Here is a 24,162-nt window from a genome sequence, read left to right as displayed (position 1 = left end):
GTAAAATATGCTTGCTGCGCCAAAAAAGGAAAAGCAAAAACAGGATAACCTAGCAATCAAATGTAACCATAGGATGTTTTGCTAAATATGGAATGTTCTGCACCTGCTTTTGTAAGTTTCTGTTTGGAAACTTCCGTGCTCTGTAAACCAAGTAACCAAGCTACCAATGTTAACTGTAAACATGTGCACAGACCCCTATAAAAGTAAAGCTCACCCTGAACTCGGGGCCCAGAACTTTGGAGCATTAGCTCGTCTGGGGCCGCCAGCTTAATAAACCTGAGTTCTCCAACCCTCCGAGTGTGGTGCATGGTTTCTCGATGGACTGATTTCTGCAACACCAAGTCCCTCCCCTGTTGTTACCAGGGGCCCTTCTCAGTTCAAGATAAGTTTGTCTGAAACAATAAGAAGATGCCCAGGTGCACATTATAAGAAGTCTGGCGGGGGTGGGGGGGCACTTCTGGCCAGAAGGATGGAGCAGTTCAGTGAGGTCATAGGAGACCCAGATTGTGCCGCAGTGCCTGCAGTTCCTCCAGTCACAGAGTGTCTGCCAGGAGCAGTCTGCACTGCATGGTTCCTCACTCACAACAGCAGCAGCAGAAGGCTCCCAAACCTTCCCGAGAGAAAAGAATTTCCCAGAATGCTTCACACACCCACACCTTTCCTTGCATCTCATTGGTCTAAGTTCAGTCACATGCCCCTTTCTGAACCAACCACTTTGTGTGTAAGGGGAAGGGTTAGAATTCCGTGAGGCCAAGCAAAACTATCCTTGGATTGGAGGGGGCACTCAAGTTCCTCTGAAGTCTGCTCAGTCTTGGGGAAAGAATAGATGTCTGAGAATAATTGGGATTCTGCATGAGAGGTCGTGCAGGGTAAGATCCAGCAGTGTCCACTGTTGGAGCCCTCCACACAGGGCAAGGCACTGTGGGCTTGAGCAGAGTTGCACGCAGCTGTCACATCCTTTCCTGGAATTATGAAAGAAAGGGGTGTGTGTGGGTGGGTAGGGGTGTGTGTGTGTGTGTCCAGGAGGAAGGGCTGGAGGGTAGTTTGGGTCCTTAGGGCGTCTGTCAATCCTCAGTAGGTCTTTCCAGCACTGCACATTGCCCCCTCCTACAACCTGAAGAGAGGGGCCAAACAGAGGCAAAGTTTCAGACGTGTGCTTTTCTTTATTAGCACTTTTTCTGAAGGTAGGGCACTTCTGGGTTGTATCTAGAGTTTCGAGTTCTTGTTTTTGCTCTTTTCTTTCTCATCCAGTGCTTTCTGCAAGTTCATGTTCATCGCATTTTTCTGGTGCCACCGTCCTGCAGAGAGCAGGGAAGGAACCAGCACAGATCACCCAGAGAACCTGTGGAGTGTCCAGGCCCCAGTGGTAAGCCATATGTCTTCCAGGCCCACCCCAGGGCTCTAGCTGCTGCTGTGGTTTCTCTCTGGACCTTGGGCCCAACACGCTCTGCCCAGGGAGTGCCCACCTTCCACGCCCCCAGCTCCCCACCTACCCAGATTATCCGTCTTCCTGCCATGCCAGTGCTCTAAGTCTCTCACTGATTTCTCAATCACCTCGGGGGTATAGGAGGCCTTCATGAGGCTCTTCGTCTCCTGTGGGGCCCCTGTGGAACCCCATGAAGAAACCCCCAAAAGCCCCAAGTCAACAGAGGTCAGGTACTCCAGGGTTCATATCCAGGTGTCAGTTTCCTGTATGGATGGTGGGTAGTGGAAGGGCGGGGGGTGGGGAGGGTTAGGCAGAGGGAGGCCGGCCTGGGTTCAAATGCCAGCTCCATCATTTATGGACAGTGTGGCCTCAGACAGGATTTTAACCTCTCAGAGCTTTGGTCTCTTAATCTATTCAAAGGAATAAAATATTATCACAAGGCCGGCAAGATTACATTCGTTGGCGCAGCTACCATGAGGCAGTTGATGCCTGTATTTTTGGAAAATGTTTATGTCTCTGTGTAAAGTTAAACACACACACACACACACACACACATATACAAGGAAATAAATTACCATGATCAAAAGTCAGAAGAATTATCAAACAGAGGACCAAATTCCAAAAGACTATGATTTGAATGATCAGTTACAGAATATATATATATATATATTTTTTTTAAGAGCATAGGCTCAGTAGTTGTGGCTCACAGGCTTAGTTGCTCCGTGGCATGTGGGATCTTCCTGGAGCAGGGATCCAACCCGTGTTCCCTGCATTGGCAGGCAGATTCTCAACCACTGCGCCACCTAGGAAGCCCAGTTACAGAATATAAAAGAAGTATCATTTAATGTGTGAAGTTGTGAAAAAGAAAATAAAAGTATAAGCAAAGAATAAGAAACTACCCAGAAAAAAAAAAGACAGATTAGTAAAAGAAGCAAATGGAATTTCAGAAATGAAACATACTAGTTGAATAGTAATGGATGGTAAGAGGCCTGGGATTTGCTTCAAAATAATCTGGGGTGGGAATGAATGGGTGGATGGGAAAAAAATGAAACAAGATTAGTCATGTATTATTGGGACTTCCCTGGTGGCGCAGTGGTTTAGACTCCACACTCCCAATGCAGGGGGCCAGGGTTTGATCCCTGATCGGGGAACTAGATCCCATATGCATGCCACAACTGAGAGTTCACATGCCCCAACTAAGGAGCCTGCCAGCCACAACAAACACCTGGTGCAACCAAATAAATAAATAAATAAATATTAAAGGAAAAAAGATTAGTCATGTATTGATAATTGTTGAAGCTGGATGATAAGCGCAACATCTATTTATTAAACTATTCTCTCTCCTTTTCTTTAAGTTTGAAAATTGACATCATAACATTTAAAAACAAATTCAATGGACAGATAAAAGAGCTGATTAGATACAACTGAGAAAAAAATGGTAAACTGGTAGCTATAACTAAAGAAATTAACTAGAATGCATCACAGAGGGGGGAAATAAAGATGTGGAAGATATGAAAAAGCTGTTAAATGAAGATTAAATGAGAAGGCCTAACATATGTCTAATCACAGTTCTGAAGGAGAGAGTGGAGAAAACAGGGAGAGGCAGTATTTAGAAAGATAATGGCTGGAATTTTCCAGAATTGATGAAATATATGAATCCTTAGATTCAAGAATCACAATTACCTAGTAAGTGTAAGTGCAAAGAATTCCTTACCTAGGTACAACCAAGTAAAATTTAGAACACCAGAGACAAAGAAAGCATAGAAGTAGCCATAGGGAAAAGACAGATTACTTACAAAGAATAACAATGAGTTTGATTAACTATCAAAGCCAGAAGGAAATGAATTAATTTCATCAAAGTGCTGACAAAAAGAAATCAACAATCTAGAACTGTTTACAATAACTGTCTTCCAAGAAGGATAGGATAAAATAAAATAAAGACTTTTCTGAGCTTAAAGTTTATCAACAACAGAATCTCACCCCACATATTTTCTAAACAACATACTAGAAAGAAAAAAATAATCCCAGAAGGAAAATTTGAGATAAAAGAAGGAATGATAGGCAAAGAAAGTGGAAACTTTGAATAAATCTAAATATACATCAATTACAATAATAGTACCAATGTTGAACAAATGGGCTAAAATAATGCCTGTGATAGGTAAGTATTTTTGAAGATTTAGCATATGCTAAGCACAGCTTTCATTCAAACTTTACAGAACTTACTCACTGAATCTTCCCAACAGCCCTAAGAAGCAGGTGTGATTATTACCCCCATCTTGCTGTTGAAGTCACTGAAGCACAGAAAGGTTAGGTCACTTGTCTAAAGTCACACAGCTGGTAAGTGAAAGATGGAGGACTCAAACCCAGCCCCTGTGGCTCTAGAACCCACAGCTTAAACTACTTTGCTTCTGTAGAGTAAAAAAAAAAAAAAAACTGTAAAATAATAACACGATAGCTGATATGGGGGATGGAGAGAATAAAGGTGAAGCTGTCTAACATGCTTATATTGTTCAGAAAAGCTGAAATACCTTGATTAACTTTAGAATTTGCTAACTATGCATATAAAAATGTCCAAGATAGGGAATTCCCTGGCAGTCCAGTGGTTAAGACTCCACGCTTCCTTGGTCAGGGAACTAAGGAAGTCACATGGCGCAACCAAAAAAAAAAGTCAAAGATAACCACTGAGAGAATAGGAAGAGTAAGGATAAAAATTGGATTGGGGAAAAAAGGAAAGCTCACTCAAATCCAAAACGAGGGAAGGAGAAACAAAGCAGCATAGAAAAATTAGGACAAATGGAAAATACAAAATAAGATCATAAAAATAAATCCAAATATATCAGTAATTAAAATAAGTATAAATGGAGTAAGCCAACTGATTAAAAAACAGATGATCAGGCTACAGAAAATATTTTCCAGGTATATATTATTTAAAGCATATTTAAAGCAAAAGGACACAAAGAGAGGATAAACATGGAAATACAGAAAAAGATTAATACCACGAAAATACAAATCAAAGCAATCTGGTCACACTATTGGACACTATTACTACTATTGGACAAAATAAACCATAAGGCAAAAGCACTATAAGAAATAAAAACAACTGCAGTTCATTCAGGTGATATAATAATTCTAAACTAGCTGCACTGGAATAATCTCAAAATAGGTAAAGCCAAATTGACAGAGTTACAAGGAGAGATTGACAAGTCTGCTATCATAGGGAAAGACTTAAAGGTACATCTTTTAGTAATTAATAGATCAAGCAAAGAATATTAGCAAGGAATTAGAAGACTTGTATAGAAATAATTAGCAAGCCTGCTCTATTGGACAAATACAGAATCCTGAACTCGAGACATAATTCTCAAATGCGTACTGGTTATCTATAAAAATTAACCATCTGAAAGATAAAAAAATAAATTAAAAAAAAATTAACCATCTGCTAGGTTATAAAGGTCCACAATTTCAAAGGACTGAAATCATTACAGGTCATGTTCTCTAACGATGATGCTGTTGAAAAAGAAATCTGCTTTTTTTTAAAGCAATTTTTATAGTGTTTCGTATTTATGGCTTTAAATGCTTACATAACAGAATGCTAAGTTAGAAACTTGAACTGAAGCCCTAAGGATGGTAGAGATCAGATATCAAAGTGATCTGTGAAGCAGACTCCTTAAGTGGGGTCTCTTGGGGAGCTTGATACGTAGCCCAGGAGTTTGGGTCACACCAAGGCTTGGAACAAGAGGCATTGGCCTGAGATAGCAGGGCAGAGAGAGCGCCAAGGCCAGGCATACTTCCTCAAGTGCGAGGATGTACAACTGTTTCCTTGGACCATGCGTGGGCTAGTGGAGAGAGGACCAACCTGGAGCCATTTTCAATCCTACCCTTGATCTGATCCTCCTCACTGCTCCCTCTGCTTCTACTCCTGCCCCACTGGCAATTCCGTCTTGTCTCAACACAACAGCCAGATGGATGGTTGGAAAGATAAGTCACTCCTCCGTACACAATCCTATAGGGGTTTTCAGTAAAAAGGCCAGGAAGAGCCTATGTCCTCAACATGGTGCCTGTGCGTGACTGCTCTTTCCCAGCAAACCACAGCCTGAGCCCCGCTCCTTCTGGTCTGTACTCAAACATCACCTGATACTATAAAGAAAAGCAAAGGGGTTATTAACAAGAGTCAAACAAAAGTCTGGTGATACAGCTGGGAGAAATACAGGAGAGGCTTCTGAGGTCCCTGTAACACCCCCCCATTGACCTGGGAGGAGACACATGTCTGTTATTATTCTTCATACTGCACACACAGGGTTCATACACTCTTCTCCATGGCAGTTTTCACAATTAAAAAAGATCGTGCATCTACATTGGTTTAAATTCAGGAATACAAGTTTAGTTTAATATTTAAAAATCAGTTACTATAATTTACCACATCAACAGATGAAAGGAAAAATCATACAACCATCTAAATAACGGCTGTATGAATTGTTAATACAACGCAACACTTATGCATGATGTTTTTTAAAAACTAAAGTGGTAACTAGAAATAAAGGGGACCCTCAATCTGATAAAAGGTATCTTCAAATTCTTTTTAAAATATTCCATTTAATGGTAAAATATTAGAATCCAGGAGAGGAGAACTTCCCCGGTAGTCCAGTGGTTAAGACTCTGAGCTCCCAATGCAGGGGGCCCAGGTTCCATCCCTGGTTAGAGAACTAAGATTCTGCATGCCAAAAAGAAGAAGAAGGAGAAGGAGAAGAAGAAGAAGAAGGGGAGGGGAAGGGAGGGGAGGGGGATGCCTGCTTCCCCTGCTTATTTGCACCACTGTGCTGGACAAGCCAGCCAGGACAGATAGGATAAAGTTGGGAAAAAGCCTCCTGGTAATAATGTGAACTCTGACCCCAGGCTGCCGGAGTTCAGATCCCAGCTCTGACTCTTCCTAGCTGTGTGGCCTTAAGTTATTAAACCTTTCCATGCCTCATTTTTTTCTATCTTAGAAAAGAGGGGGTGGGGGAGTAGATTATAGCACCATAGCATTTACTGAATAAGATTTTTGTGAGAGGACTTCCCTGGTGGCACAGTGGTTAAGAATCTGCCTGCCAATACAGGGGACATGGGTTCGATCCCTGGGCTGGGAAGATCCCACATGCTGTGGAACAAATAAGCCAGCGCACTGCAACTACTGAGCCTGTGCATTGCAACTACTGAAGCCCATGCACCTAGAGTCCGTGTTCAGCAACAAGAGAAGCCACCACAATGAGAAGTCCACGCACTACAGCAAAGAGTAGCCCCCACTCACCACAACTAGAGAAAAGCCCACGCAGAGCAATGAAGACCCAAATGCAGCCACAAATAATTATAAATAAATAAATCTAAAAAATAAATAAAAACTTTTTAAAAGATTCTTGTGAGAATTAAAACATACATAAAGTACTTAGAGCAGGGCCTAGCAATGTTACATGCTACACACAAATGTAGCCATTATTATTTTTTAAAAGCCCCAGGGACTTCCCTGGTGGTCCAGCAGTTAAGACTCTGCACTCCCAATGCAGGGGCGCAGGTTCAATCCCTGGTCAGGGAACTAGATCCCACATGCCACAACTAAGACCCTGCATGCCCAAACTAAAGATCCTGCAGCAACTAAAAGATCCCACACACCACAGCAAAGATCCCACGCGTGGCAACACAGATCCCGCTTGCCACAACTAAGACCCGGCGCAGCTAAATAAATAAATAAATAAATATTTTAAAATAATAATAGTAAAAAATAAAAAAGCCCCAAAGAACCTACAAATTATTGGAATTAATAGGTGAGCTGAATAAGGCTTCTGAATGTAAGATTAAAGTACAAAAATTAAAATTGCCTCAGTGTATACAAGCAGCAAAGTTAAAAAATGTGATTTTTGAAAAGATACTATTTGCAATAAGCAGCAAAAAAAAAAATAGATGAATAAGATTCTTCAAAACGAGCCTAACAAAAAGCTGCGTAATCTCTATAGAAAAAAATTACAAAATGTTATTGGCAGGTATTGAAGGAAGATTTAAATTAATGAAATTGTAGACCATACTCATGGATTGGGAAATTCATTATAATAAAGCTGACAACTGCCCCTAAATTGAGCTGTAGATTCAATGTACTTCCAATCAAAATGTCAACAGGGGTTGTCATGGAAATTGACAAGCTGATTCTAGAATTTTATATGGAAGAGCAAAGAACCTAGAATAGCTAAGACATTAGCTGCTCCAGCTGCTGGTCATGGAGGGGTGGGGAATGGGGACAACCCTATCAGATATCAGGCTACTAATAATACGTTGATAATTAAAAGTGTAATATTAGACCAGTGGGCAGAATAGAGAGCCTGGAAACTGATCCATGCATGTAGGGGAAGCTTGATGGATACCAGTGGTACCACTGCAGGTCACTGGGGGAAAAGATGAGATTATTCAAAGGTACTGAGACAATTGGTAATCCACATAAAGGAGGAATTAACAATGAATCCCTGCTTCATGCTAAAAACAGCAATCCACTCCAGGTGGATTAAACACTGAAATGTGAAAAGCAAAACTAAATATTTTAGAAGATGATATAGAAGATTATCTCTATGACTCAGCATGGGGTAGGATTTCTTCAACCCACTCCTTCTGGAGCCTTCTCTGTCTCAGTAAATGACAATTCCATCCTTTCAGTTGTTCAGGTCAAAAACTTTGACATCAACCTTAATTCCTCTGTCACACACCCCAAATCCATTGATTAGCATATTCTGTTTGCTCTGCCTTACACAAATAGCCGGACTCCTTCTACATCAGGTCACCCTCACCATAACCTCCCTGTGCCACCATTATTACACAATGGTACCCACTAGAGTCATGCAATGTACCAGCCCTGCTCTCGAGACCAAGCTTCCATCATTTACCCCACCCGGACTTTTGCAGTCACCTCCTCACTGGTCTCCCTGTTTCTGCCCCAGCTCCCTTACATTTATTCTCAGCACAGCAACTGGAGCGATCCTTTAACCTAAGTCAAACAATGCCATTCTCTGCTTAAGACCTTCCCTTGGCTCCCTGTCTCACTAAGAGAAAGGACGTTCCAGTGGCCCTCCCCACCTAACCTGTTTCCTCTCTGATTTCCTCTCCCTCACTCCTGTCCAGTCACAAGCACCTCCCCAGTCTGGAGCAGCAAATGCCAAGACCAACCTGGGTGGGTGGAAACGGAGGAGGAGGTGTGGGTGAGGCACGCTGACAGTTGGGTGAAGAGAGCCACACCCTAATGTGCAGTGCTTGCCAATTTCTGGAGTGTTGACAAAGTTGACCCTTGAACAACACGAGTTTGAACTGCTTGGGTCCACCTACATGTGTATTTTTTCTTTCAATAAATACAGTACCTGTGTTTTCCTTTCATAGATCTTTAAAAATTAACTAGGCGTGGGGGAAAGTTTGCGTTTGGTAGGAGGTCACAATTCATGGAATCAAAACAGCTAGGGTTTGAGTCCTGATTCTTTCCAAACTATCTCAGCTTCCTGGCCTCGGGAGAGTCATTTATCAATTCCTTTGTTTTTGAGGCAGAGATAGTAGTCTTGGATTTTTGACTGTGTGGTGGGGAGGTGGGGGTGGTTTGTGGCCCTGACTGCCCCATTGTTGTAAGGTCAGTTGTCCGACCATGGCCAATTGTAAGACAGCTCGTGATGCCAACAGTTCAGTAAAGTTTAACAATCGAGTCTTAGAAGCTGATGCAAGCTGCTTTGCTCCCTTGGCCTAGCTGTGTGTCTCAGGCTGGATGAGGGGTACACAGATGCTTTTTATATCATTCTTTTTAATGTATGTACATATCACCATATAAAGGCGTACAGAAGAACTACTGAGTGATCATTGTTAAAAGCGAGTGGAAGGCTGACTCCCGAGGCCCAGAACAGGACAACCTGAGCTGTATTTGCTCTTCTCTCCCCAAGCACCACCCCTTCTTCAAGCTCAAAGAAAAACCCAGGAAGGCTTCCAGTGGCTGTCTGGTTCCTCGGGTGATGGGGATCTGAGCCAAGTAGGAGGTTTGCCAGGCCCTGGGGACACTGGAGAAGGCATGGAGTAAGGACAGAGGAAAGAACGGAGCCAGAAAGACTTGACCTTTTGCACTGAGGCCAAACTAGAACGTGGGGCCGAAGAGAAGCCACCGCTTGCTGACCGAGGACCCGCAGCTGAGCAGTTAAACCCTTGGGAACATGATCCTAGCTTGGGAGGTGACCCAGTGCTGGGAGGAGACTCTGGGGCTTTGGAGGCAGAAAAAAAAACCTGGATTTGAGTTTCACATCCACCTCCTGCTACTGAAAGGTTCGGGGCAAATTGTTTCCCATCTGCCTGTGAAATGAAGCTAGGAGCCCTTCCCTGACAAACAGGACCATGGGGGACCCCCAGGACACTGTGCAGATGTCCGGGCCTCCGAACCACACTTTGCCCCAGAGGTGCCACCACTGGGATCTGAGAAAGAAAAGGACTGGCCTGTCAGCTACTAAGCACTCACTGTGGGAATTCCCTGGCGGTCCAGTGGAATTCAATAATTCCATTACAGGGGGCACACGTTCAATCACGAGCAGCGCAGCATAGCAAAAAAGAAAAAAAAAAACAACAAAAACAAAGGACTCACTGCTCACTGTGTGCTACAGGCCAAGTGCCTCCACAGAATCCTGCTGCATTATTAGCCCCATTGTACCAAGAAGATTGGCTGAGGATCAGAGAGGTTAAGCATCCTGCCCGAGGCCACACTCAGCAGCTGAGCTGACCTTTGAATCTAGGAAGACTTATACTGTCACTGTAACCAAACATGACCAGACCAGGGATGCCCCAGCCTCCTCTTGGCAGATTAAGACACCAGAGGTACAGGGGGAGTAAGGGGCTGACTGCCAACTGGGAGGGACCACCTGCACAGTGAGGACAGACTTGCCAAGGGACCGGACATTCCCAGCGCTCGGCACAGAGTGTGGCACAGAGGAGGCCCTTGGTGGTCAATGAAATGAGTGTCGTTGGGGATGTATCCTGGGGTCTGAGATTCCTTTGGGGGTCCAGGTCCTTCCTTGGCCAATGTCTTGGGGGCTATGGGTGTTCGCAGCCCCCACCCTCGCCTGTCAGTCTGACCTTGAAACAAGTTTGACCGCGTGTTGTATCCCAGATCATAGTAGTCTGAAAAGATGGAGGTGATTTCCACAGGACTCTGGATCCTGCTGGGCCATGAGCTTGCCCTCTTCTGGCCCTCCAAGGCTTCACCAATGGCCCTTCGAGCCTGAGTAGGGAGAGAGGGAAGAGAGACAAGGGGTAGAGAGGCAGAGTCAAGCCCTGTATCTCTCCTCTAACCTCTCTTCCCTCTGACCTTGTCCCCACCACCCTCACCCCACCCTTAGCCTGCAGCCTTTGACCAACTCCCAGGCCTGGGACTTGGCACAACTGAAGGCCCTCCACCCTCCCACCCCACCCCACCTCCCGCCTGGGCCTGGGGCATCAAGGATGATAATGAAAGATTCTCCCTACGCTGGGCACACACTACGGAACATCACCAGGGGACATTATTATAAGTTGATACTATTCCTACGTTTTATAAATAAGGAAACTGGGCCTCAGGGCAGGGACTCACACGGCTGGTGAAGGAAGCTTTGCCTCCTACAATAGAGGCATCACACAAGTCAGCTCTAGGTGGCTCCCTAGATTTCACCAGGGGCAGCTCTTTCCTTGTACCAATGGGGAAACTGAGGCCCAGAGTGGTTGAGCCCAGGCCTAGGAGCCAGGAAACCTGAGTCTGGGTCCCAGCTCTGCCACAGACCAGCTGCTGATATGCACATCTTTGCTCCCCTCCGGGCCTCAGTCCCCCTACTCCTAAAATGTGGGGGCAGAACTGGGTGGCCTTTGAAGCAGCTTCCAGTCCTGCTATTTGCTGGCTTGATGACACTTCTTGTGATCTAGGTCAGAGCTGGATGAAACAAACAAACAAACCAACAAACAAACCAGACCTCTTGGTTTAAGCCCAGGACAACGATGGCCAAAGAGAGAAATGGCACCTTCCCAAAGCCAAGAGGGACAGTGAGAGATAGTGACCAGACAGCCAACCTCAAGTTGGGACAAGAGCCTCCAAGTGGGGTGGGGCAGTTAGGATTGTGACCTCCCAGACTGGCAGGTGGGGAGGGTTAGTCACCAAGATGACAAAATGCAAAGGGGCCCCACCCACAGCTTTTGTGACCCTGGCTCTCCTGCTTGCTCAGTGTGACCCCCGGGCAGATCATATCCCCTCTCTGAAACTCAGATTTACCATCTGTTAAAAAAGGAAACAATGACTCCTGCCTGGCCTGCCGCTCAATGTAGTTACCACGAGGGTTGAGACAGTGGCTTTGAAAATATGCCTCAAGATGCCAGAGCAGGTGACCATTTGACCAGAAATGGTGGATATGTTTTATCTCAACATTCAGTTGATCAGCAGTGAGTTCCTAGGATTATGTCTGAAGTAGGAAAAAGTGCCAGAATCGATTAGTGATGTCTGCCATGAACGCAGGCTAGGAGAGTTATGGAAGGCGTGCCATGTATTTGCCTGCCTGATCTAGTCTAACTGCCTCACTTTATGGCTTGTAGAGACTAGAGCCCAGAGAGGAGAAATAACTTTCCAAAGTCTTTCGGTATTCTTGGGCAGAGCCAGGATTCAAACTCAAGTCTTCTGATTCCCAATCAATCCTGTCCCCTTTAGGAGACTTAAGTTAAAAGCATCTAATTCAAACACAAGACTTCTAACTGCAAAGTCATCGTGGGCCAGGGCTCTAGAATCTGCTAGCCAGTTTGGATCCTGTTTAAGTTTAGTTAACTTGCTTAAGCCTGCTAAGCCTTGGGCTTCTAATCTGTAAAACGAGGATAATTATAGTACCTCCCTCCCTGGGAAGATTGAACGGTAAGATGTGAAGACTGAACAGTGCACAGGGTCTGGCACGTAGCAAGTGCTCAGTTAACACTACTTTTTGATGATATTACTACAGGGACTCTGTACTCAAGAGCAGCTCCCTTAAGGGTCGTCATTGTCAGTCTCCATCCATGACCCCCCTGCCACCCTTAGCCTCCTGTACCCCCTTCTGACACCTGCTCTTCGGAGACAAGCTGGTCCACCACGTTGCTCCCAAACTTGTGACGAATGTTTTTGGGAATACTGCTGCTACTCTGGCCCTGGGACCCCGAGTTGGGGTCTTCTGCCCGTCTCCGGCATGGCTGAGCCCCTTCTTGGAAGGAAGCCCTGCTCTGCCTCGATGGGGGTCTGTAGCTCTCCTTCTTCAGAGATCCCAGCTGTGAGTCCCTCCACGAAGAGTCCCTGCTGACAGCCGTCGGGGGTGAAGGCTGGATCTCCTCCATGGAGGCCTGCCTGAGGGAACTGCCTCGGGGGCTGTCTCCTCCGTACAGGGCTGGCTGCGGGGAAACTGGGACCTGGTACTTGAACTTGGAGGTATCCAAGGGGCTATGGGCAGTTCTCCAGGCGTCCGTGTCCTGCTGGCCTTCCCTGCTGTTGTTCAGATGAGGCCTGGTCAAAGTGGTTGTACCTGAAAAGGGAAGAGAGAGGGGAAGGAGGAAAGGAGACAGACAGGTGCGGAGAGTGGAGGGCAGGAAGGAAGACAGTGATGGGAGTGGGGAGGGGGAACAGGCAGGGAGCCCCAGACATGCAGAGCAGAAAAAAAGACGGGGCCAGAAAGAAGTCATGGGAGCCAAAAGCATGGGTGAGAAATCAGGAGAGAGACCAAGGCAGAGGGTAGTTCAGCCTGCCAAGCCTCCCACTGGACAGGGCAGCCCTCATTGTTTTTGACAATAGGGGCTGCAGTCCAAGCCAGAGCAGCCTTGAGGCTAGCTGTGTGACTTTTGGCAAGGGCTGTGACCTCTCTGTGCTTTAGTGAGCCTGGCTCCATTTGGTTAGTTCCGTTCCCCACCTCGAACCCCCCAGCAATTCAGTGAGGAAAACCAGCAGCTATGGAAGCTGGCAGAGGACATCCCTCAGGTTGGCCAAGTCACACACCTGGAAAGTACTAGAGCTGGATTGAGCCAGCCTTTGCTCCCCATTTAGAACCGCTCCCCAATCCTACTTCCCTCCTCTGCTCTCCAGCTAACTGAGTAGTGTCATCCCAGCTGCTTCTGGGCTCTCACACACCAACAGCTCCCCTCCCCTCCCCCACCCCACTCCTGCCCCTGACTCCCAGTTCCAAGGATCTCCTGTTCCCAGCCTGCAGGTCTCATTCTCCTCCCCCAACCCTGGCTCCAGCGGAACAGACCACCTCTTCTTCCCCACCACACCCTGCGATGTCCCACCGCCGATCATTTGTTCAGGCTGGTTCGATACCTGGAAGGCCAGCCCCTCCCTTTCCCCAAGTCAAAATCCTTCTGGTTCCTTCCAAGGCAACCCCACCAGGAAGTCCTCCCTGATAGCCACCCCAAGCTGGCGGGGCCATTGCCTCCTCGCAACTCCACAACTCTGTCCCCAGCACGCTCCACGGGTGTCTCTGGATTTTCCCTTTCTCCATCCTTGTGAGCTACAAACGCCCTCATTTTCTCTCCTCAATGGGGGAGGGGAGTCATTGAGGGGGGTCAACAGGTGAGTCAGTCCTGGGCCTCCCTCAGCACCCACCAGAGCCCTGTGCATCAGAGACGTTGGTGGCACCCATCAGTGAACGAGTGAATGAGTAGATTGCTGCAGGGGTGTCAGACCCAGGATCACCCTGCACTTCACCAATTCTAAGATGTCCTTTCTTCTCATGTTGGCATCTCTGACATCAGGCTGCATCTAATAATCAATGCGTCCTGGTCTAAAGAGCGATGTTTTCTTTTTTAGTGACAGGTAAGTAACATAAGCAACAGTGCATCTTACAATCCACTGGATGGCGACTTATAATACACATTTTATATAACGTTTTACACATTATAATACCCAAGCAGTATATAAACTCCTTCTTACTGGCCAAAATACAGAAGACGAGTCTGTCCCCACCCGCTCCCCACACACAGCCACGCCCACAATCCTCAATCCCAGATTACAGCTGTTAACTTGTTGGTGAGCTTCCCTTCGAAAATGTTCTAGGTGGGTCTTCCAGCGCTTTTGCGCTCTCGAAAGATACTCAGTTTGGCTTCACTTCTGTTTATAAATGGGATCAGATGCCATGTATTTCTTTGTAACTTGCTGTTTAAAAATTTAACACTGTGCCTTGGGGATCTACTTCGGGCCGCAAACACACACCTAACTTTCCTTTCAAACGGCGCAGGCTTTAGCTGCTGCCCCATGGGTGGATGTTCAGATGGTTCCCGGTTTGGTTTGTTTTGTTTTGTTTTGTTTCAGAGAAGGCTGCTAGAAATGGCAGGTTTTGCCGGCCACTCTCACTGGATCCTGCCCTGCTGACACCAGGCAGTGGTGCCCTGGGAAAGCTCCCCTTGCCTACCCACGGCGGGGGCTGTAGACCCTTCCCCAGGGTGGCAGAGGCGGAGAACGCTGAGGTCCAGGCCTGCCAGCTTCCTCCTCACCTTTCTCCTCCCCACCACCATCACCCCACGGAGCTGAAGTCAGAGTATCCTGTTCTTGCCCCTTTGTCAGCCACACAAAAGAGGAAAAATCTGTTCCTCACAGACCAGACTGCCTTCCCTCCCTCCCGTCCTGGGTTCTGCCCCAACAAGCAGGTAGCCAAGCAAAGGGGCGCCTCCAGGGACAACTAAGGCTTCCAGGATGGGGACAGTGACCTTTCTCAAAAGAATGGAGACAGAGAGCACTGAGAGCACTCAGCACCAGCCTAATCAACCGTGGTCCTTTCTTGTGCTCCTGGGGAGACAGAGGCGCTGCAAGGGCTGGGGCTCCTGAGCCCACAGGACTCAGGGCTTAGGACTCTAGGACCCATGCTCCCGTTTCTCCCAGGCTGTGCTCCTGTTTCTCCCAGGCTGTGCTCCCGTTTCTCCCAGGCTGTGCTCCTGTTTCTACCAGGCTGTGCTCCTGTTTCTCCCAGGCTGTGCTCCCGTTTCTCCCAGGCTGTGCTCCTGTTTCTACCAGGCTGTGCTCCCGTTTCTCCTAGGCTGTGCTCCCGTTTCTCCCAGGCTGTGCTCCCGTTTCTCCCAGGCTGTGCTCCTGTCTGCCTCCTCTAAACACAGTGTATCATAATTGCCTGCTTCCAACCCCCCACCTGCCCTTTGGGGTTGGAAGCGCCATAATGGCCGGGACTGTGTCATGTGTCCCCCGGCTCAGAGAGCCTATACATTCCCCAATACAGCCATCGAGCGAGCGCCTACCGTGTGTCAGTGCCATGCCAGGCACTGGGGCCACAGCAGTGAGCTAAGTGAGTCAACCCCCATCCTCTTGGGCCTAAATGTTTGTTGAATGAATGAATGAATGTCTGCAACTGGCATTCCAAGAATCTCATTGCAATTCCACGCTTCCTCCACTCCCTTCCTTCAGCTGTGAAATGGTCAGAGTGCATCTTACCTTACTTGCTATTGTGAGGAGCAAACGATCAGTAATCAGAGTTGCCCAAGCTGGGTCATTTATCAGAATTCCCTGCGGGCATTGATTGGAAATACAGATTCCTGGACCCAGAGCTGCTGCATCAGAATCTTTGTGGAAAAGGCTGGGATCTGAGTGTTTAACTAGGCGCCCAGGTCTTTTGGGTCATTGTAGAGAACGTCCAGCAGAAGCCCTGCCCCAGCTTCCCTAAATGGGCCTGTCTCCACATCCCACGTGCCAGCCCCAGCCACCATCCCCTCAGCCCTGGGGACCTTTCTCAGAGCTGACGTGACCCAGTCATTCCTACATGGAAACCCTTCCCCTTGTCAGGGCAGAGCCCCTGCCCTCAGGATCGGCCTCAGGACCCCAGCCCAGCCTCCTCGCCCTCCTCCCTTCATCAGCCTTCAAGCCATATTGAGTTTCATTCAGCTCCACCAAAGCACCAGGCCACTCTCACTTCCAGACCTCTGCCCTCTGTTGCCCAGGCCTGGGGCAGCTCTTTTCCCTTCCTTGGGCCACACCACTCCCTGGGTTTGGCTCACTCAGGACCTGCCTGGACCTTCCCCTCACAGAGACCAGGTTCCCTCTGTGTTCTCCCACAGCCCTGCCCTTCCGGTGCACGGGGCGTTCCTTCTTCACACCTCTGACCCTGAGAGTGAAACTGAGCAGGACCCTGTAGGTCACTCCTGGGCACAAAAACCCTTCTGGGTTCCCCGTTTCTTATTTGCAGAATAAAGGCGTCAGCCTCCCTAGACCTTCCCTGAGTTCCTAAGGGCAGATTTAAACAGCTATTAATCAGGGAAAGGAGGGGATGCAGAAACAAAGGAGGAACAGTCAAGAAACAATAGTGCAGGGACTTCCCTGGCGGTCCAGTGGTTAGAACTCCGCCCTCTCACTGCAGAGAGCCCGGGTTCAATGCCTGGTCAGGGAACTAAGATCCCACAAGCCACGTGGTGCAGCCAAAAAAAAAAAAAAAAAAAAAGGAAAAGGAAAAAGAAAAAGAAACAATAGTGCAGTGATTAAAGCAGGATACTGATTCCTCCTCAAGGGATATACATAACAACATCTTTGGGGACTTCCCTGGTGGTCCAGTGGTAAAGAATCCGCCTTCCAATGCAGGGGACACAGGTTCGATCTCTGGTCGGGGAACTAAGATCCTACATGCCATGGGGCAACTAAGCCCACGCAGCACAACTACAGAGCCCACATGCCCTGGAGCCTGCGAGCCACAACTAGAGAGAAGCCTGTGCACCACAACGAAGAGCCAGTGTGCCTCAACAAATATCCTGCGTGCTGCAGCCAAGACCTGAAGCAACCCAAAAAATTAAAAAATAATAAGATAAGTAAATAAATAAAAATAAAAAAATTTAAAGCTCTTTAAAAAAAAATTTTTTTTAAACTTAAAAAAAGAAAAAAGAACAGTGTCTTTGAGCTCTTCCGGATCGAAGGCCCCCACCCAGGTGGTGGATGGCAACTTCAGGCCAAGCACAAGATTCCTGGAGCGCCGCCCTCTTACCTCACCACCAACCAATCAGAAGGAAGCCACACCCCCTGCAGCCCGCACCACAAATTTGGCCTATAAAAGCTCCCTGAAAGCCATGGAGGAGTCTGGAGCCTTTGAGCACAAGCCACGTGTTCTCTTCGCTTGGCCCTGCAATGAAACTTTCTCTGCTTCAAACTCCCACGTTTTCTCTGCTCCACTTTACTTCCTCACCTCCTCCCCCTCTCTGTTCTATAAAAGAAACTAGCCTCCCAACCCCAACAAGATGGTACTCTAGGACATTTTCTCGGACACCCAGCTTTCTGAATACAGCCACTATTCCTTGCCTCAACACCTCATCTCCTGATTTGTTGGCCTGTCATGCAGCGGGCAGAGTGAGCTTGGACTCGGTAATGTGGCCTCACTGTACTTCACATGAACTTGTGTTTGGTTACAAGAGGGGACCCTGTAGTGGGGTCATAATCCCCAGGTCTGGCAGATGGGAGGGGCTTAGCGATACCCCATGCCCTCCCTTTTCCTTCTGTCTTCAAACAGAAGCCCTAAGGAAGTCGGGGCCACACAGTGGGTCTGGAGGCCAAAGCAAGCCTGAGGGAGAGGGGAGGGGGCTGGTCCCTGCCGCCCACAGGGGGTCCCTCCAGGAGCCCTGCATGTGCATTCAGCATGTCTCTGGTCGCCCCACCTACCTGCTCGGTGGCCCAGCTCCATCCGCTCTTGCTCCAGGACAGGTAATTCCAAGTTTAGTCCTGTAGTCAAAGAAACACACAGAGTCGTCTCAAATGACAGAGTCTCTGTAAACGAGGATGAACAGAGGGCTGAACGGGGAGGTCTGTGGCCATCTACCCAGCCCCTGACCAGAGGTCCCTCTGTGCTGCTTCCAGTGCTCTCTGGCACCAAGGAGCCCCCTGCTCCATCCACCCAGCACCCCGGGCACTGGGCCTGCTTCCTGGACCCTTGCAGGCTGTGCTCTCTCTGGAAAGCCCTGGTCACCTCCACCACCAGTGCCTCAAAGGCCTTTGTCAAACAGCCTGGGGCCTAGGGCTCCTCTTCCTCCTTTGCAATCTTTTTCTTCTATAATATTTTCGCCCCCATCTGTACCACCCAACACTCCCCTAGGAGCCCCCAGCAGACCCCTGGCTGGGAGGGGCATTGCCCCAAGCCCCCATCCTGGTGACTATTTGCCTCCCTGCAAATAACATTTTACCCACTTTTTACCAGCTGGTCATTCAGGAAAAGGAACCAGCTCCGCCAACATGGAGGAGAGCCAAGAGCAGGGACCGACTCTGGGATAAGTTCAGTCTTTCTTCCGAAACACAGGCCTTTGGGTCAAATTTGAGGGTCAGCTCTGGCATCTTCAAAAGCCTCTGCAGCTTTTGGGTTTGAGTTCCTTTTTCCTAGGTGATCTTTTTCTTATTCATATTCTCTGATTTTAATCGCACGTGTTTTTTAAAGGCTTTTGTGAATTTTGTAATATGACTGGGATAAAACAATTTATGGTATAATTGGGTAAGGAAAGCATAGAAGCAGCAAATCATCACTGGAAGGGATCTTTGAGATTAGCTAATCCAGTCCCTTCATGTTACAGGTAAAGAAACTGAGGTCCCAGAGAGAGGGAATGACTTGTCTGAGGTCACCCAGCAAACTGGTCAACTGGTAAACTCAGAGCAGGTTAAGAATCAGATGTATTTTATTCTCTTGAAAAATCGTCAAGCAAAACACCCTATTAATTTTGACACAATTGTTTGGTGATTGTGCAGCTTCTGATATGACTCTTAATGACCCTTATCCCCCTGGTATTCATACACTGTGTTTTCCACCCAACTCTTAAGTATGGGCTGGACCTAGGGACCTGCTTCTGATCAAAAGAATATGGCAAAAGTGAGGGGCTTCCCTGGTGGCACAGTGGCTAAGAATCCACCTGCCAATGCAGGAGACACGGGTTTGAGCTCTGGTCCAGGAAGATCCCACATGCCACGGAGCAACTAAGCACGTGCGCCACAACTACTGAACCTGCGCTCCCGAGCCCTTGAGCCGCAACTACTGAAGCCCACGTGACTGCTAGAGCCGGTGCTCCACAACAAGAGAAGCCACTGCAATGAGAAGCTCACGCACCACAACAAAGAGCAGCCCCTGCTCACCACAGCTAGAGAAAGCCCACATGCAGCAACGAAGACCCAATGCAGCCAAAAAGAGAAAGAAAAAAGAATGTGACAAAAGTGAGACAATGTCACATCCAGGATTAGGTTAGTGACTTCTGTCTTGTTCACGCTCTTTCTCTGGCTCTCCTTGCCTTACTTGCTCTGATGGAAGAAGCTACCATGTTTTGAGCTGCCCTATGAAGAGACTCATGTGGCAGGAACTGAGGGTGGCCTTTGGCCAAAGCTCATAAGGAACAGAGACCCTTATTCCAATAGTCCTCAAAGAACTGAATGAATCCTGCCGCCTGAATGGTGCTTCCCCAGTTGAACCTTGATATGAGAACACAGCCCAGCTGACACATTAATTGTAACCTGTGGGAGACCCTGAGCCCGAGGACCTCGCCAAGCCACACCCAGCATCCTGATACACAGAAACTGTGAGATGATAAATTTGCATTTTTAAGCATACAATTTTAAGCCACTAAGCCTTGTGGTGGTTTGTTTGTTGGTAAAAATTTACTTTTTTATTTATTTGTATATTTATTCATTTATTTATTCATTTCTTTATGTTGCATTGGGTCTTTGTTGCTGCGCACAGGCTTTCTCTAGTTGTGGCGAGCGGGGGCTACTCTTCGTTGCCATGTGCAGGCTTCTCATTGTGGTGGCTTCTCTTGTTGCAGAGCATGAGCTCTAGACATGCAGACTTCAGTAGTTGTGGCATGCGGGCTCAGTAGTTGTGCCTCGAGGGCTCTAGAGAACAGGCTCAGTAGTTGTGGGGCATGGGCTTAGGTGCTCCGTGGCATGTGGGATCTTCCCAGACCAGGGCTTGAACCTGTGTCCCCTGCATTGGTAGATGGATTCTTAACCACTGTGCCACCAGGGAAGTCCCTCCTGATTTCTTCTTCTTTCTTTTTTTTTTTTAATTTATTTATTATTTATTTATTTTATTGGCTGTGTTGGGTCTTCGTTGCTGCACACGGGTTTTCTCTAGTTGCGGCAAGCGGGGGCTACTCTTCCTTGTGGTGCGCAGGCTTCTCATTGCGGTGGCCTCTCATTGCAGAGCACGGGCTCCAGGCGCGTGGGCTTCAGTAGTTGCGGCACATGGGCTCGGTAGTTGCAGCTCACGGGCTCTAGAGCACAGGCTCAACAGTTGTGGCACACGGGCTTAGTTGCTCTGCAGCATGTGGTATCTTCCTGGGGCAGGGATCGAACCCGTGTCCCCTGCATTGGCAGGCGGATTCTTACCCACTGAGCCACCTAGGAAGTCCCCTCCTGGTTTCTTCTTGATGCTTGTAGTGAAATGTGAGAGGAGAGAGAGAAATTAAAGGAAGGACTGTTAAATGAAAAGGAGACAGGGCTTAATCATTTTGGAAATTCTCATCCTCTGCAGATGTCAAAAGACACTAAAATTAAGAAGTAGCTTCAGAGGACTGTTGGTAAAATGTAGCCAAGGCTGTGACTGTTTGTTAAATCCTTAGAAAGATGAAAGATCGGAGTATTATTCAGTTCCACAAAAGGCCCTTTAAAGAGATGAGGACATGCCTTCCAAATCCTCTTACTGGAACAATAGAACCTCTCTGAAGTTTAAGGATGCTACCCCTCAACAGAAGCCCCAGTGGAAAAGAATGCAACTTTTGTCTAATGGAATGAATCCATATAAATTTTAGAGCTTTTGAGAAAAGTATATTGGCAAAAATACTGTCAGTATGGGATGAAAGGGATAGAGATAGTACAAAAGGAAAGGAGATCTGTGGACTCCAAAATTCTACTGGCAGAAAGCAGTCTGAGAGAACTACTCAGCTACAAATACGTGCTCCCTTAAAAAAAAAATTGTAGCAAGTATAAGCAAGAGTCCATACATACAGCAGAGCAGAGGGCCATAAACAATTATCTCCAAATCTTGAAACTGAATCAAAGGAAGTCCATTTGCCTGACTGGATTTCAGAATTGCTATGGACTAATGAATCCTTCGTGTGTGAATTTTCCTCATTTTTGAACAGGAATATCTATAGTTCTTATCCTGTATCTGCCACACCATTGTGTGTTGGTTGTGCTCAGGGCAGATAGATTCACAGATCTACTGACAGAGAAGAATGACACCCAAGGAGCCTCATCCACACCTGGACCCAATTTATAGGGCCAGGTTCTAAAATTGAAGCTGGTGCTGTAATAGGATGAGACTTTTGGAGATCTTGGGAGGGAATGAATGTATTTTGCATGTGGAAGGGATGATTATCATCAGAGGGTAGAGGGTGGACTGAGGCGGGCAATAATATGGCTCCCAATGACCCCTATTCCTTGGTATTTACACACTTGTGTAATTCCATCACTTTGAGTATGGGCTGAACCTACTGACTTGCTTCTAACCAATAGAAAATGGTGAAAATGATGGGATGCCACTTCCAAGATGAGGTTATAAAAGATTGTGACTTCTGTCTTATTAACACTCTCTCTGGCTCTTCTTGGCTCTTCTTGAGCTGATGGAAGCAGTTTCTGTGTTGTGAGCTGCCTTCTGGAGAGGCCCACATGGCAAAGAACTGAGGGCCTCTGGCCACCAACTCAAGAGGAACTGAGGCCCTCAGTTCAACAATCTGAAGAACTGAATCCTACCATGCATGTGACCAAGGAAAGCATCCTTCTCTAGTTGAGCTTTGAGCTGAGACTGAAGCCCCAGTCAATATGTTGATGACAGGCTGTGAGAGACCCTGAGAGAGACGGCCCATTGAAGCTAGATCTGTATTCCTGACCCACAGGAACTATGAGATAATGAATGTTGTCTTAAGTCACTAAGTTTGGAATGATTTGTTATACAGCAGGAGATGACAAATACAGCTCATGTGGTGAGTAGTCTCACATCTAGTAGATTAATCTCTCTTCACAAGGTCTCAGTGAAGTGTTTGGAGAAAGTATTTAACTCACCTTCACAGTTGGAGAAACTGAGGCTCAGAAAAGAAATAGGACCTCATCCAGGTGGTGCTGAAACCAAGCCCCACTTCTGTCTCCTTCAAGTTCTCTTTCTGCTCCTGTCCCTGTTCACCATCCCCAGCCACCCTCCTGGTGTGTCTATGGAGCTTCCCATCTGCCCCAATGGCACCCTCAGTCCAGAGTGGCCTGGACTGGCTTGAACATAAGTGTAGACACACTGTCAGTTTCTGACCTGGAGAGAAAGGTCCCAAGAGACGTCGGTCAAGGAGGGAGGGAAAGTAGATGCCGTTGCAGTCTGGGCACTTCACTCACAAGCAATTCTGAGTAGAGAGAAGGAAGATGAAGCCCCATGTCCTGGCAGACCCCTGGCCCATCTCAAAGTCCCTGCCTCACCTCTCCACTCTCTCTCATAACGTGAGAAAATCGTGAACCATGCTGGTCTGTGCTGAGGCCCTGGCCTGCAGATCTGCGCTGCACGACTGCTACTGGAGACCAGTGGATGGTTGTGGGAGCAGCCCTCTCCCCACCCATTGGAGTTGCCATGGTGATCACTGTACACAGGGCTCTGTTACCTCAGAAGGATGATAAGCCCACCCTGGGGAACAGAGGCCAGGGAGAGCCGATACTGAGGGGGCAACAGGGGCTACCAGGCGTTGTTTACTCCCTCATTCACTAAAAATGTCCCTTGAGTATTCACCACAGGCCAGACTGCATGCCATGCACAGAGGGCTCAGATGCCATCAAGCGTGAAGAATATTCTTAGGATTATGAAGTATTAAGTAGAGAGAGTGATTAGTCACTTCTGTGAAGTGCCCAGCCCATTGCCTGGCACAGAGTGAGTTGTCACCTGTAATTCTAAGCCAACCCCATAAATGATTCATCAGCAAGTCCTGCAAAATACACCAGACTCAGACCCCTTCAACCACATCCACATCCACGCTGGTGGTACAAGCCAGCACCACCTCTTGCCTGGATTAACACACTTGCCTCCTCCCTGGTCTCCTCCTTTTGCTCTTGTGCCCTGTATTAATTATCTACTGCTCCATAAAAGCATTACCACAAACTCAGCAGCCTAACACACTTTATCGTACAGTTTCTGTGAGTCAGGGTCTGGCGTGGCTTGAATGGATTCTCTGCTTTGGGGTCTCAGAAGGCAGCAGTCAAGGTGCTAGCTGGGGCTGTGTTCTCATCTGAGGCTTGACTGGGGAAGGATCTGCTTCCAAGCCTATGTGGTTGTTGGCAGGACACAGCTTCTCATGGTTTGTTGGACTGAGGGCTTCAGCCAGAGGCCATCCTCTGTTCCTTGCTATGTGGGCTTCCAATATGTCACTCACTTCATCAAAGCCAGCAGAGGAAAATGCCATCACACGGTGGACATGATAAGCTTACATATTGTAATCACAGAAGTGTCAACTATTATAGACTAAATGTCTGTGTCCCCCCTAAATCATATGTTGCAGTCCTAACTCCCAATGTGATGGTAGGGTCTTTAGGAGGTAATTAGGTTTCTATGAGGTCATGAGGGTGGGGTCCCCATGATGGAATTAGTGTCCTTATAAGAGAAAGAGGGACCAGAGCTTTGCATGCCCTCTCTCCTCTCTTCTCTCTCTTTCCCCTCCCCCCCGCGCCCCCCCCCCCCCCCATTCAACATGTGAGGACATAATCAATGAGAAGGCAGCTGTCTTCAGGCCAGGAAGAGAGTTCTCACCAGGTACCAAAT

At 47.5% G+C, this 24,162-nt stretch overlaps 1 protein-coding gene across 2 annotated transcripts; it reads right to left on the bottom strand.

The window, feature by feature from the left end:
• Positions 1–1,148: 1,148 nt before the first annotated feature.
• CIMIP4 (ciliary microtubule inner protein 4) lies at positions 1,149–22,947 on the bottom strand. Of its 2 annotated transcripts, XM_057743224.1 has the most exons (7): positions 22,836–22,947; positions 22,675–22,762; positions 18,066–18,125; positions 12,506–12,957; positions 10,532–10,676; positions 1,494–1,604; positions 1,149–1,298 (listed from the first exon to the last, which is right to left on the bottom strand). In XM_057743224.1, exons 3-7 carry the CDS (start codon positions 18,085–18,087, stop codon positions 1,207–1,209), a joined length of 822 nt encoding a protein of 273 aa, XP_057599207.1. In that variant the 5' UTR covers positions 18,088–18,125; positions 22,675–22,762; positions 22,836–22,947; the 3' UTR covers positions 1,149–1,206. The 2 variants fall into 2 exon arrangements, with proteins under 2 accessions (XP_057599207.1, XP_057599206.1); XM_057743223.1 differs by lacking the exons at positions 18,066–18,125; positions 22,675–22,762; positions 22,836–22,947 and having other exon boundaries at positions 12,506–13,129.
• Between the last annotated feature and the right edge of the window lie 1,215 nt (positions 22,948–24,162).

Source organism: Hippopotamus amphibius, chromosome 7, assembly GCF_030028045.1.
Source record: "Hippopotamus amphibius kiboko isolate mHipAmp2 chromosome 7, mHipAmp2.hap2, whole genome shotgun sequence".
NCBI lineage: Eukaryota > Metazoa > Chordata > Mammalia > Artiodactyla > Hippopotamidae > Hippopotamus > Hippopotamus amphibius.
This window is presented reverse-complemented; position numbering and strand designations above follow the sequence as displayed.